The sequence below is a fragment of the Equus caballus genome, chromosome 22 (genome assembly GCF_041296265.1).
Source record: "Equus caballus isolate H_3958 breed thoroughbred chromosome 22, TB-T2T, whole genome shotgun sequence".
Taxonomy (NCBI): domain Eukaryota; kingdom Metazoa; phylum Chordata; class Mammalia; order Perissodactyla; family Equidae; genus Equus; species Equus caballus.
In genome coordinates, this window is record NC_091705.1 from 18006418 (window position 1) to 18020507 (window position 14090).

General features: G+C 43.7%; 1 protein-coding gene and 1 long non-coding RNA gene across 2 annotated transcripts in view; one reads left to right on the forward strand and one right to left on the reverse strand.

The window, feature by feature from the left end:
* Positions 1 to 1386: 1386 nt before the first annotated feature.
* On the reverse strand, positions 1387 to 6539 carry LOC111769960 (uncharacterized). Its single transcript, XR_002802801.2, has 5 exons — positions 6264 to 6539; positions 5202 to 5511; positions 4242 to 4418; positions 2296 to 2571; positions 1387 to 1674 (listed from the first exon to the last, which is right to left on the reverse strand). It is a non-coding gene; the product is annotated as an uncharacterized lncRNA (long non-coding RNA).
* FERMT1 (FERM domain containing kindlin 1) overlaps positions 5282 to 14090 on the forward strand; it is a 40978-nt gene continuing 32169 nt past the window's right edge. Inside the window, exons 1-3 of the mRNA XM_001493949.6 lie at positions 5282 to 6003; positions 8926 to 9094; positions 11296 to 11529. Of these exons, the coding sequence (XP_001493999.1) occupies positions 8944 to 9094; positions 11296 to 11529 (385 nt within the window). The 5' untranslated portion in view covers positions 5282 to 6003; positions 8926 to 8943. The remainder of the gene's footprint in view (positions 6004 to 8925; positions 9095 to 11295; positions 11530 to 14090) is intronic.

Consider the following 14090-nt stretch of genomic DNA (forward strand, 5'->3'; position numbering starts at 1 on the left):
TCCCTTACCTGTGAGCAAGAAAGGAGGAGAGGTGAGCACAGTCCTACCTCCCTGGGATGAGATGCAACACCCTAGGAGTCTCCGATTCCTCCTCTTTCCCAGAGAACACCACCAATCTTTCCTGCTTTCTTATTACTCTAGCATTTATTGAACATTTACCATGTTTCAGGCTCTGTGCTCAGTGCTTTATGAACATGCTCTCATTTCACAGCACCTTATGAGGTTGGTATTATTACTTCCATTTTACAGGAGCAGAAACTGAAGCTCACAGAACCAAACTAAAAAATGCCCAAGCCCTCTGATCTATTAAGTGTCACCAGTACCATTGGAGGAACCCAGATTTGTCAGTCTCCAAAACTTGAACCACCACGTTACAAAGTCACTGCCAGTGATAAGAACACTGGACACGGTCCTCAAAACCCTAATGCAGTTTGAAAACTCTGAGTTACAAGAACAAACAATCATCTGTACATGGTCTTCCCTTTCTCTGCTCACTGGAAGGTCATGGCTGCCTCCAGAACCCCCAAGTCCTTACCCTCTAGGTAAGTTGCTTCAGGGTCAGGGCGTGCTCCTGTCTTCCTCCTCCTTTTCCTCCTCCTCCTCGTTTTAAATAATTCTAGACTTACAGAAAAGTCACAAAAATAGTACACAGAGAAACTTCACCCAGCTTCCTCTTGTTAACATCGTACATAACCACAGTACAATTATGGAAACCGGGAAATTAGTCTTGATACAATGCTATTAACTAATCTTCTGCCCTACTCAAATTTCACAGCCTTTCCCACGGATGTCCTTTCTCTGTTCCAGGATTCGATCTGGCATTTAGTTGTCATGCCTCTTTAGTCTCCTCTCATCTGAGACAGTTCCACAATTTTTGTGTCTCTCATGATTTTGACACTTTTGAGGAGTATTAGTGATTTGTTTTGTACACTGTTCTCCAGTTTTGGATTGTCTGACATCCTCTCATGATTAAATTGAGGTTAGACATTATGGGCAAGAATACCATGGAAGCGATGCAGTGCCCTTCTCAGTGTATCATATCAGGAGGTGAGTGGGGTCAGTATGCATTGCTACAGAGAATGTTCATTCTGATCACTTGGTTAAAGTGACATCTGCCAATTTTTTCCACTCTAATGTAATTATCTTTCCCCATGCAATTGACAAGTATTTTGCAGGGAGATACTCTGAGACAACAAATATCCTGTTTCTTATCACACTTTTACGCCCTCATTTTAAAATCCATCAATGATTCTTGGCTTAAATGGAAACTCCAAGTGCATCCTGTCTCCAAAACCCACTCACTTCCAAATTAAAGTCATGCTCTTATTGACCAAGTGGGGTCATCTCCTTGCCACAAGACATACCAATAATCAGGAGGCAAGGTGGTAGAAGAGAAAGGACTTTATTACAGCTTGCTAGCAGGAAGGAAGATGTCCAAATAATGTCCAAAAGAACTATCTTACAGAACAAAGACTACAGGACAGTTATATGTGGGGGTGGTCTCCAGGTGGGGGAGGAGGCTAGTCTCTGGGTCGGGGCAGACATCTGGTCCCAGTTCCTGATAGTCCTTTGTTTTACTGGATATGCTTCAGAGAATGGAGCAATGCCCTATACCATGATCTTTCAGTTGTCATTGATGATGGCTGTCAGCATAGGCTGGGGGTCATCACATTCCTAAGGAACTCAAAAGAACAAAGTTACCATCTTAAAGCAGCTGGGAGGGGCCACAAAATCTACAGAGCATGTCTGCGTTAGTTAATCAGAGGTCATTCAAAGTTACAATGTGGTTTCTTTTCTACAATATGGCTTCCCTTACGTCAACCTTGTGTTAAGCTGATATCAGTGCCTGAGTGTATCCAAGTGACAGAGTCTAGGCTGTAGGCCTGTGTCCTAGCTGCAAGGGAGGCTGGGAATTTGCATTTCTGATTTCTAGACTGGGATAATAACATGAGGATTTCTACAAATATAAAGAGGACTTTCCAAGGATAGTAGGCAGCCATGACTGTGACTAATGGCCCCTACAATCACCAAGATATTTTAAGGTGAGAAAAGCAAAATGCAGTAGAATATGTGTAGAATACTATCACCTGCATAAAAGGCAAAAATAGTTAGTGTACTTGCATAAACTATCTCTGGAAGATTCTAGAGGAAATTGTTAGTTTTCTCCAGGGAAAGTAACTTCATAATCAGGAGAAGAGGAAGAATTAATTATCAGTGTACCCTTTGATTGAGATGGATGCAAAGGAAGGAAAGAGAAAGAGAGAAGGAAGGGGAGGGGAGGGAGGGCAGCCTCACCTTTCTTGCTCCTCTCATTCTCAGTGGGGGGCCCCAGTGCAGCCTCCAGCAAGGCCTTCTTACTTTTCTTTGCTCTTCCTCACCCTTCATCTGGTGCCTGCAGATACATCAGGACACACCCTCTCCACCCTCACAAGGAGAAAAATTACAGAACTTGCCTGGGCATAGAAAGTGCTGGTTATCCATCCAGCTGGAGAGGACGGTGTAGCAGTAATAGGCACATTCTGCTTCTTTGCACTAAGCAGAACACGGTCTCCACAAACATGAACACAGCTCCTGAGTCCCAGAGAGTGTGTGAAAATGAAAATACATTTTAGGTGTCTGTTGTCGCTTCTTAGTTGCCAGACTTTTAGCATGTTTATAAGCTGAATATTTAAGAAAGAAATTTTCATTGGATAGCACCCCATTTGTTTTGTCAAATAAAACCATCAATCAAGACAAAACTCCTCCTCTTTTCTCCTTCCAGGAGCTTTTCCATTCTCTCTAAATTAAGTATATAGCATTTTTAAAACCTTGAGGGCTCATTTAGAGGAAGTGGGAATGTGCTAGAGGAAGAAAGTCCCTTGAGTTTAACAAGTTGAAGTGGCTGGAACTCTCAAAGGGCCTCTCCTCCTTTATTTCCGTTCAGGGAACACGGAACACGGCCACGCCTCTCATCCACCCCAGTCTACTCACATCCCATATGATAAGGCAGATGTGACTAACTCTCCTTTTGAGGGCACTAATTCTCAGGTGAGTTTTTTGGTATATGGGTACCTGATAATGGTTATTGTTTCCATATTTGCACTGTAAACATGGAAGATTTTGAGGTCGGGAGACATAGCGCCTCTTTATCCACCACCCTCTAACTCAAGCACAGTAGCTATCTGCTGACTAAAAGATGCCTTAAGACAGTTTCCTGGAGACTATAGGTTATTATAGACAACTATCAAGCTCTTACCCAGTGCTTCAAATTCCGTCTCAGGGGCCAGCCCCATGGCTGAGCAGCTAAGTTCGCGGGCTCTGCTTCAGCGGTCCAGGGTTTCACCAGTTCGGACCCTGGGTGCAGACATGGCACTGCTCATCAGGCCATGCTGAGGCACATCCCACATAGCACAACCAGAAGGACCTACAGCTAGAATATACAAGTATGTACTGGGGGGCTTTGGGGAGAAGAAAAAAAGATTGGCAACAGATGTTAGCTCAGGTGCCAATCTTTAAAAAAAAAATTCCATCTCAAAAATCACCTCCTTTCTGAAACCTTTTCTCATACTCCCCTCCACTCTGCTCACCTGGAAGAACTAGACACCCCTCTTCTTTATCCCCTAGCATCATTGTGAGGATCTGAAGATAAAGTCTGTGCCTAGTTAATCTGCATGTTTTCAGTATGTATTACAGTGTCTAGCTCATAGCAATAGTGGCTGAATGAACAACTAAGCTTCATTAATATACGTGGATTAATTAAATAATTGACTCATAGTGTTGATCCTGCTTGTCTTTTAAGAGGGAGATAGAATGAGTATTGCTTGTTTATATATGTATGAAATTTTGAAGTCCAGAATACACTTTTTTTTTTTTCTGAGAAAGATTCACCCTGAGCTAATATCTGTGCCAATCTTCCTCTATTTTGTATGTGGGTCACTGCCACAGCATGGCCACGGACAAGTGGCATAGGTCTGCACCCAGGAACCAAACCTGGGCCACCAAAACAGAGCACACCAAACTTAATCACTAGACCATTGGGCCAGCTACCAGAATACACTTTTTAATCCACTTCTAACCCAGGGCCTTAGGGGATTGGTGAGACCTGTGTCATGAGAATAATAACCAGGTAGGAAAAAAAAAGAAAAAAGGACACAACATGGATGAAACTCAAAAACATAACATTGAACAAAAGAAACCAGACACAAAATAGTATATATTGTCCGATTGCATTTACACGTGATACAAAGATCAGCAAAGCCCACCTCAAGAGTTAGGTCAGGAGAGTGGTGACTCTTGGTGGGCATGGTAGTCATTGGAAGGGGGCACTGCGGACTTCTGTGGACTGATATGTCCTGTTTCTTGATCTGGATGCTCATTACACAGGTGTGTTCAGTGTGTGAAACATTCATCAGCTGTGTATTCACGATGTGTGCTCTTGCCTATAAATATAAAGATATAACATTTCAATTAAAAGCTTAAAAAATAACCTGGGCCAAGCAGAAGGCGTGAAATTAGTTAAATTCTTTAGCACAATCCAGATATTTTCAACTAAAATGAGAAACCAATTGGGTGTAAATAAAGCCATTACTACTTCAAGATGACACACAGGATCTTGACAGTCTCTGTTCTCCTCAGCCATGAGCAAGGTCTCAGAAGGTGGGCTTTAGACATCTTCTGCCCAAGATAAGAGCATATTTGCTGGGCTGGTGTTGGGCATGTAGGCAAACGGGCCCAGATGACAGTTGGCTCCATTCCCACAGCTGACAAACTACCAAATCAGGAAATTCAGTTTCAAGTTTTCATTGTTTTAACTATAAAATCCCATATTTGCTGACCGTTGTCCAACTGACCTTTTAAAACTATACTTAAAATGCTTTCAAAACCATAATAATGGCTGATTGGCAATATTCAAGGAAAAACAAGGATTCCACTTCTAAATTTTATAACATTTTAAATTAATATTTAAGTTATGGCAAGCTTTATGTACTTGATGTAACTCAGAAGCCTGTATTGTACTGCGTTGTAATGGTGCGGTGTAACGGTGGCAGATGTTGCATCCCTCTACCCATTTTACGGATGAGGAAACTCTAATTTCCATGTCTGTTTTGTAACCACTGTATCCTCAGAACTCAGCCCCAAGCCTGGAGAATAAACGCTCAACCAATGTGTGTCAAACGAACAAAGCAAGCTTGGAGAGGTGGAAATTGCCCCAGGTCACCCACCCTTCCGGCGCTCTTTGGAAGTAGATCCGACAGGAAGGTGAGCAGCGCGGCTGGGTGGTGAGTCTGCGGTGAGCCACCCCAGACTTCCGCATGGGGCGTGGCCTGGGGTTGCCCCAGGGTCTTCCATTGTTCGCGTTTCGGGCGCCTCTCCCTTCTCAGGGGTTTACCTCACCCTCTTACTCAGAGATGCACCGCTTTTGTTTTTTCCAGCAGGCGCTCACAGGTCCTCGGGGCTCTTTAAAGGAGAGAGGTTGTTCTAGCCTGGAGCTTAGAGTCTCGGGCCGGGACGCACCCTGGGCTGTGTGTGAACCTGGAAGGCAGGGGTAGGAGGAGGACTTTAATCACCTGGGCCAGCCCCGGGCGGGCCTCGGGGAGCCGGGAAAACCGGAGGCGGCCTTGGCGGGGGCAGGATGAGAGATCGCAGGAGGGGCAGACGGGGCGAGCGTGCGTCCCAGGCTCTCCCAGCCCTCCCGCTGTGTGGCAGCCTTTGACCCCCCTTGGCCCTTAAAAAAGGCTGCGGAACGCGCCTCCTCTCGGGGGAGCGAGACCCAGCAGGCCCGGGCTGGACGTGCCCTCGCTTGCCCCGCCGCGCTGGCCTGGGCCCGGCCTGCGGGGACCGTGCACCGGCGCCCCGCGCGCAGCCCTCGCCCGCCGCAGCCTAGCCGACCGCCACCGCCACCGGGCGCCCCCGCCGCCAGCGCGCGCCACCAGCTCGGTCTGGGTGGTCCCTGCCCGAGGGTAGGGGCGCAGCCCCCCACGTGCCTGTCTGCGAGGCCGCACGCCACGGGCTCAGGGAACGGAGGTGGGTGCTAAGGGACTAGGGGGCAGGGGGCTGGGAGGGGCACCGCTGACTTCAGAGACCCCTGCCGCCTTCTTTCTTCAGCCCCTTGCGTTTAAATGGCTGTTGAATTGAAAATAATGCTCTCGGCGTGTGACCACCTTCTCTAGCCTTGCGCATCTGGCCGCGGAAAATAAATTCTCCGCCCAGCCGAGGGTGCTGCCTTGATGGGGGTATCCACCCACCATCTATCCAACCCCTTCACCCCCTGCGGGCTCCAGGACCTTGCAGGCCTTTGGACACATTCTCATCTTCCAGGGGGAAGCGTCGGGGGCTATTTCCCCCATCTTTCTGTCTGTCTCTCTCCCTCTTTCTTTCTTTCTTGCATTTTCTATAAAGAACAGGAGGCGGTAGCAGCTGGGCTTCACCCAGGGCAGGCAGGTCTGTCGGAGCGTTTTGCTTCTTGTTCTCGTTTCTAAGATGTGCTTTCCTGGTTAAAGTTTGCTGCTCTCTCAACAAGTAACAGCTTGCTGCGGAGAAATTCACTCCAAAATGAAGGCGCAGAAAGATAAGAGAGGAATGTGGGCAAACCAGTGTGTCATACTTTAGCCTGAATTTCGTTGTAAGGGGATCTGCATCTATTCCCTAAATGAGAAGTGTTTCGATGGCCCCTGTTAGGAAAAGACTTTATGTCTGATTGCTCATGAAACAAGCAGTAAAAAGTCACCTTAAAACAAAGGTATTTCCTTTATGTACAAAACATTTTTAAATAAGCCTCAAATCAGTATTTTAGAAATTGTACGGATCTTAAAGTCAGACAGTTCAATGCCAGGTTATGAATTTGACTATGAAGGAGACGTCTTTATTATCCCCTCACTGGGAAAGATTATGTTAGTAGAAATGCTTAGTGAAGGCAGCTGAGGGTTTCACCCTGTGGTTTTAAGAGTTTTGTTTCATATTGGCATTGCAACATTGTCAAGGAGGTGTCCCAGCGTGGTGTTTAAGATTTAGAAGTTAGAAACACTTGGATTTCCATCTAGTCTCAACTATCTAACTTGCTCTGTGACTTCCAACAAGTTGCCTAAGGTCTCTGAGCCTTTTGTCCTCATTTCTAAATGGGGTTGCTGAGAGAATGAAGGAGATAACACAAGAACAGTAATTAAATACAGAGTACATCACCCAGCACGTACTACATAATAAAAGGCCCTGAGGCTGAACATGACGGGGAGATGGGTGGTTAGCCCAATATGATCATGTGTGACACCGCCTATGCATGACATCTCCATGTATGCCTCTGCCTTGGGAGGGACAAGCCTTACATCACTGGGATCCTTCTGGTCATAAAGACATAAGGAGCTATTTCTGAACTCTTGAATTTGATTTGAACAAGTAAAATCTGTCCCAAGCCTGTTCAGATTTGCAGTGTTTACCTATTTTGTGTATTTTGAGGTTCTCATACATTTACAAATGTAAACAGTTTCAAAAGAACACAAAACTAGTATGACACTGGTGGTTTAATTATTGCTTATTATTAAAAATAGTGTTTCTCAGATATCACCATAGTCTTTCCCTTAATGTTGATTTGAGTAGGTTGAAGGGAGGAACTGAGCCCTGGAGCCGATTTTTCACTTGGTCGTTTTACCCTCAAAACTGTGAGCCCCAGACCAGCATCGCATGGAGCTTGTTGTGAATGCAGTCTCTCATCCGCCCCAGAGACCTGCCTGCCGAATGGAATCTGCGTGTTGGGAAGATCCTCTGGGCATTCATGTGCACTTTCAGCTAGAGAAAACCTTTCTTAGGTGTTTGGGTGCTCTGATGTTTCTCAAAAATAGGCCTAATGAAAACATGGACTTCTCATAAGCTGTCTTTACCTACTAAGGTGAAAAAGATTTGTTATCACTTGAATGACTGATTTTTCTTTTAAATCTTAAAATAGCCAGGAGAGGTAATAGCCTTTGCTTTCTGTTTAAGAGAGATGGCATTTTAGGTTCTGCCAGTTTGGGATTCCAGTGTTCCTATTACCCCCTGAAACATTTCAGTTTTGATCCTTCTTAGCTTCTTTCATTCTGGTCCCTCCAATGAGAGGAACACTGTGGGTTGAAGTTCTCACCCCTGTCTGTACTTTGAAAAGTGGGCTTTGTATGTCTGTCACTCCTGTTTTAAATATTTTGCCCAAGGTTTGTCCCAAAACTTAATTGATGCACTTAATTATCACCTTTTATGTGATATAAAACAGTAACTCAAGTAAATCAAATACGTGACAGTAATTATTAGTGACCTATATCTTTATCTGCATTTAAGGTAAAACTACATATTATGTGACTGAAATAGAAACTATTTTGCTATATTTTTATTTTTTGACTTTTCTGACCAGAAGAGGTCATCAATATTTTAGAAGGAGTGTCATAATACATATGAATGTACATTGGAGGCAGAGAAAGATTTTAATGGCATCCTTTTTAAAATCAGCTTTATTGAGATATAATTTACATACAACAAAACACGTGGAACTGTGCATTTAAAATCTGTTTTATTGTATGCAAATTATACTTCAATAAAGTTGATTTTTAAAAAAGCTATCATCGAGGTTTGCCATGATTTGTTTCCTATTGCTGGAATAGTTCAGAGAAGATCAAGAAAAGTCAGTAGAGCGGGAAAATGAAGATGGGTGCGTTGGGCAGGCACAGAAAATAAATAACCATGTGGTCTGGGGGGCATGGAAAGATAAAGAACATAAATTTAGAAGGCTTGAGACCATTTCTATAAGACTTTTTGTCTTTAAAATTAAAATGCTGAATTTAATCTCGGACCCTGGGAACCCTGCACAGTTTTTTTAAGAGAACACTAAAATGAAAAAAAAAAACCCCGTTTTGCTCTGCAGGATCTCCTGGCAGGCTCCATTTTCCTTCTCATGTTCTGATCTATGTCTGCCCTTTTATGCTTCAGACACCCGCATTTGCCACGATGCTCTCGTCCAGTGACTTTGCGTCTGCTTCTTGGGAGCTCGTGGTCCGAGTTGACCATCCTAATGAAGAGGAGCAGAAAGACATCACATTGAGAGTGTCCGGAGATCTGCATGTCGGGGGAGTGATGCTCAAGTTGGTAGAACAGATCAGTAAGTTACTATCTCTTTATGGTTTCTCTATGTTGATAACCTTGTCTGTTGCATCACCACTAAATGGCTGATCTAGGTTGTCTGATGGTCTATTTTTCTGATGATCCATCTTGCGATGGCACAAAGAACAGGCCTTTTCCCCCAAGGAAGAAAATAAATAGGGAACCTGCAAGAGCCACAAACTGAACCCCTGACCACCCTTGTAAGAACTTGAGTCTTTGGTGACAAACAAAAGCTCCCCGTAGGTTTAAAGCCCTATTTCCACAAGGACAGGGCTCATTCCACTGTGACGTCTAGGGTGACTTTAGGTAGCATGGCAATGAACTGCTGCCTCAATGCTCTGTTAGTGCTGGATTGCTCAGTGGTAGCGGCAGCCTGGTGCTAGTGTGTCTTTAACACTCATCCATCGTTTGCTCCTCTCCCTATTTACACAAACAAAGTGTCCAGGGTCAGAGTCTTCACGACAAAAGTCAACAGATTGACCTAGAATTTAAGAAGGTTCTGTTTTCTTTCTAGTTATTTTTATCTCCTATCTAAGGCCATGGATGTTGGCTTTTCATTTACCAAGTGAGATACAGTTTCTTTTTAAAATAAGTCTTTGTTGAAGTATAATGTACATACAGAAAAGTGCACTTATCATAAGTATACAGTTCAATGAATTTTCACAGTCATGTAGAAATACGCCACCCAGATCAAGAAATAGAACATTTCCTGTTCCCCTGCCCAAGTCCTGCACCTGCCCCCTCCCAGTCACTGCCCCGACAAGGGTGACCATTATCCTGAATTCTAACACCATAGGAATAATTTTACTTGTTTTTGAACAATATGAAAGTGGAATTATACAGGATATATGCTTACACATCTGCTTTCTTTCACTCAACTTTATGTCTGTGTAATTTATCCATATTCTTGCATATAGTTTGGGTCCATTTATTCTCATTGCTGTATAATATTCCACTGTATGATGATGCCACATTTATCCATTTACCTTTTGATATGCATTTGGGTTGTTTCCATTTTCAGGTTCTAATGGACAAGGCTACTTTGGTACATGTCTTTTGGTGACGATATATAGGCGTTTTTGTTGGGTATATAGTTCAGAGAGGAATTGCTGAATACTAGGATTTTCTAAAATAATTATAGCAGTTTATACTTCTAGTAACAACATTGAGAGAAAGGTTTGCTAATTTAAAAAGAGAAAGAGAGAAACCTTTCTTTGTGGGGGGTGGGTGGAGATTGGCCTTGAGCTAAAATCTGTTGGCAGTTTTCCTCTTTTTACTTGAAGAAGATTGTTGCTGAGCTACCACCTGTGCCAATCTTCCACCACTTTGTTTGTGGGATGCCACCACAGCATGGCTTGGTGAGCAGTGTGTAGGTCCGCGCCCAGGATCTGAACCCACGAACCCTGGGCCCCCCCAAGCAGAGTGTGTGAACTTAACCACTACGCCACCAGGCCAGCCCCAAGAAACCATTTTTTTAAAATGGAGGAAGATTGGCAACAGATGTTAGTTCAGTGCCAATCTTCCTCACCAAAAAAAAAAAAATAGTGGTGGCTCTTAATTAGCAAAATAAAAGATTGAATATTGACTCCCACATTGACGAAGGGACAAGATCCAACTCTGATGCCCACGCTGAAGGAGGGGAAAGATTCAGTGTTGACACTGACATTGAGAGAGAGAAAATCTTCACCTCTGATTTCAATGTAGACACTTTGGAAACTGGGATTATGGTGGTACTGATAAAGGAGGTGGACATTACCAAGAGGGAAATACCAGCTTTACAGAGCTTCAGTGTGGGCTTAGATTGGGAGCTGTTTATATTCCCATGGAATCCAGTGGTGTAAGGATGCATTTCTATTAGAGAGAGAATCTTGATTAAACAAAACCAACAGCTCTGGCCTTCCCAGGCACGGCCACGGCACTAAAGAATTTTAGGAAAGAACTTCAGCATTTCATCATCAACAAAATTTGTACGTTTCTGTTCCTTCCACAGTGTTTAAATGTAACAGTGGTAAGGTTCAGTGTCTGTTTTCTACCTGCCCCACCTTATGGACTTTGAAGAGAAGCCAAGAATTGTTGGGCCTTGAGTGGTAAAAGGACACGGGAAGCTGAACATCACTTGTTTGTTTCAGTTTTTATGCATAATGAAATTGACTCTAGAGCACGCACTCATTTTATTTCATTGTATTTTCCATTTTGCAGACATATCCCAAGACTGGTCAGACTTTGCCCTTTGGTGGGAACAGAAACGTTGCTGGCTTCTGAAAACGCACTGGACTCTGGACAAATACGGAGTCCAGGCAGATGCAAAGCTTCTCTTCACCCCTCAGCATAAAATGCTTCGCCTCCGCCTGCCGAATGTGAAGACGGTGAGATTGCGAGTCAGCTTCTCGGCTGTGGTTTTTAAGGCTGTGAGTGACATCTGCAGAGCCCTGAGTGAGTACCCCGGGGGCCCCCATGCCCTTTGGACCCTTAGCAAAAGAGGGCAGGAGAATTGTGTGTGCTTTCTGTCTACAAGAAGTTGCCTTCCTTATTAGGAAACACACTTTTCAAGCCCAGTTCTGGGGACTTTAGCCATTTAAATGGAGTTAAACCAAATGGAACATTATTGAAATAACTCAGACTCATTTCCTCAATGCTTAAAACTGTTTCAAAAGAGATTTGTAAGCAGAAGAGACAAACCCATTAAGATTTCCCCCTGCAAAATTCATTTCTCCAAGCCGGATGAAACTCATCGTTGTATCTAAGACAAACAAAAAGAGTTCCATTAAATCATTATCACCATAGAGCCAAGGTGTCTTTATTGTTTTTGAGATAATGGTGTTGCATTATCTTAATTGCTTCACTGACAGTTGGCTCCAGTAAATAGCTCTGTCCACAAAAATCATTTGTGGAGTTGATTTTAAGCAGAAAGGTATACTTATTTATGGATTGAAATCTAATTTTTAGGGGTTAGTGTCCCATGAGTTTAACAGTCATTAGGGACAGTACTGCCCAAACCATTTCTTTGTGGGACTTTCATAATGAGAGCAAACCCTGCATCATGAAGCTATTGTTATTTTATATTTTTGAAAGTGGGTAGATAGATTCTTCGGTTCCAAGGCTAAGGTCCGGGATTTGAATACAGTGTATACAATATATGAGTGAGTGCTGTATCTTCCCCATGAAACTATAAACGGCTCATTCCTCCTTCAACAAATATGAATGGATTAGGCAGGTATTGTGGTGAACGGTAGGGATATGTTAGCAAAAAAATAGCCAAAGATCTCTTCCCTCTTTGAGCTTAATTCTAGCATACAGAGACAAAATAAATAATAAATGTGAAAAATAAGATTAAAAGGAGATAGGTAGAGAAAAAAAGGAAAAGGTACGGTAATACATATAGGATTGGGGGTGCCAGTGTGGGGCACTGGAGGCTGGGATGGTCTTAAATAGGGTGAAGACAGAAACTGTTTCTTGACACATCTGTGTTCCTAACACATAGCATGATGCCCATCACACTAGCTGCTCAGTAACTGTTGAGTGAACAAATGAGTGAAGCCTTCCATTTAGAACATAAGCTCTGGTAGTGTCCCTGAGGTGTGGTGAGCAAATGGCAAGCACCAGGGCACCTTGTTTTCAGTAAGATTCTGATGAAGATTAGAAAACAAAGTAAATGATTAAATAAAGTCGTACATTCCACCCATCACAGTGGACTGGAAGCACACGTTGTCGCTGGAGCCAAGAACTTGAGGTTTTGAAATAAAGCAGTCATATGTTCTTCTCTTTCCCAGATTGTATCTTCATGGTAGTTTTAGAGCATAGCTTGGCATTCCTAATAATCATGTTTTATATCTGATCCATTGAACCTAAAGCAAATTTAGCAGTATGATGGTTTTTCCCTCGAAGAAAAGACACAGATCTTGGACGTAGAAGCTATAGGGGCTTTTTGTTTTGATTTGTTTCTAATGCTTCCACTGGAAATTTTGCTTCGTCTCCAGGTTTTGTGTGTAAATTATGCATTCAGAATGGTCACAGGTGCATGTTGCAACCTGACAATCAGGCACCCTTGGTTACTAGGGAGAGAATCAAGCTGAACTGCTCACCTCAGTCTCAGCACTAAGCAGTGTGTGAACCCAAAAGTGGGAGGACCTGCAGACTCAGTGCATTTGCCTCCAGGAGAGCTACCCAGAGACTCGGACTGACATCCGCATTCCTTGACTTTTACCTGGGATCATAGCAGCTCCGTGTGATGCATAGTTATCACTTCTGAATGGCAATGACAATTAGAGATGTGTTTGATTAATGGAGGAAAATGGGCATGATCTTCTTAGTTTGAGTTATTCAGAAGCAGACCCTGAGATTAGGATTCAAGTACAAATATTTATTTGGGAGGTGATGCAAGGAAACACGGGTTGGGGATGGGGAAGTGGGAGTGGGAAGAGAAGGCCACCAATAGGTGAGCGTCACCAATCATGTCACTGTGGGCAACTGGGGACCTCTGGGAGACAGTGTAGACATGCCTCAGAGCTATCCCATCCAAGGGGTGAGGGAGCTGGAGTGTTAATACACCATTCTCGCCAGTCATTGAGGGCTGCTCTTGGGTGCGTTAATGCTCCAAACTTGTATGGACTCTTGGCATCTGTATCTGAGCAGTGCAGACACTGGCATCCAGAGCAAGCCCTTGGGCAGAGAGATACGTGTCCTAGCCACCACTGGAAGTCAAGTCAGAGTGCACTGAAATGGTGAGGGCCAAGAAGAGATGGGTAGGGCACCAATGATGCCCACCACATAGATGTAATTAGCTCTTGGGTGTTGTGTAAGAGAAAGGTTCTCAGGATGTTGGTCCATAAAGAAAAAAGCCAGAGTCCTTGGTTGTTGTTTAAAAAACAAAAGAAAGGGAGGGAGGGAGGAGGAAAGAAGGTTGGAGGGAGAGAGTGAGAGAAGAATTGGTAGTAAACAGATGACACAAGAATAGCAAAATGCTGGTGGTGACTGAGCTGGGTGATGAGCACGTG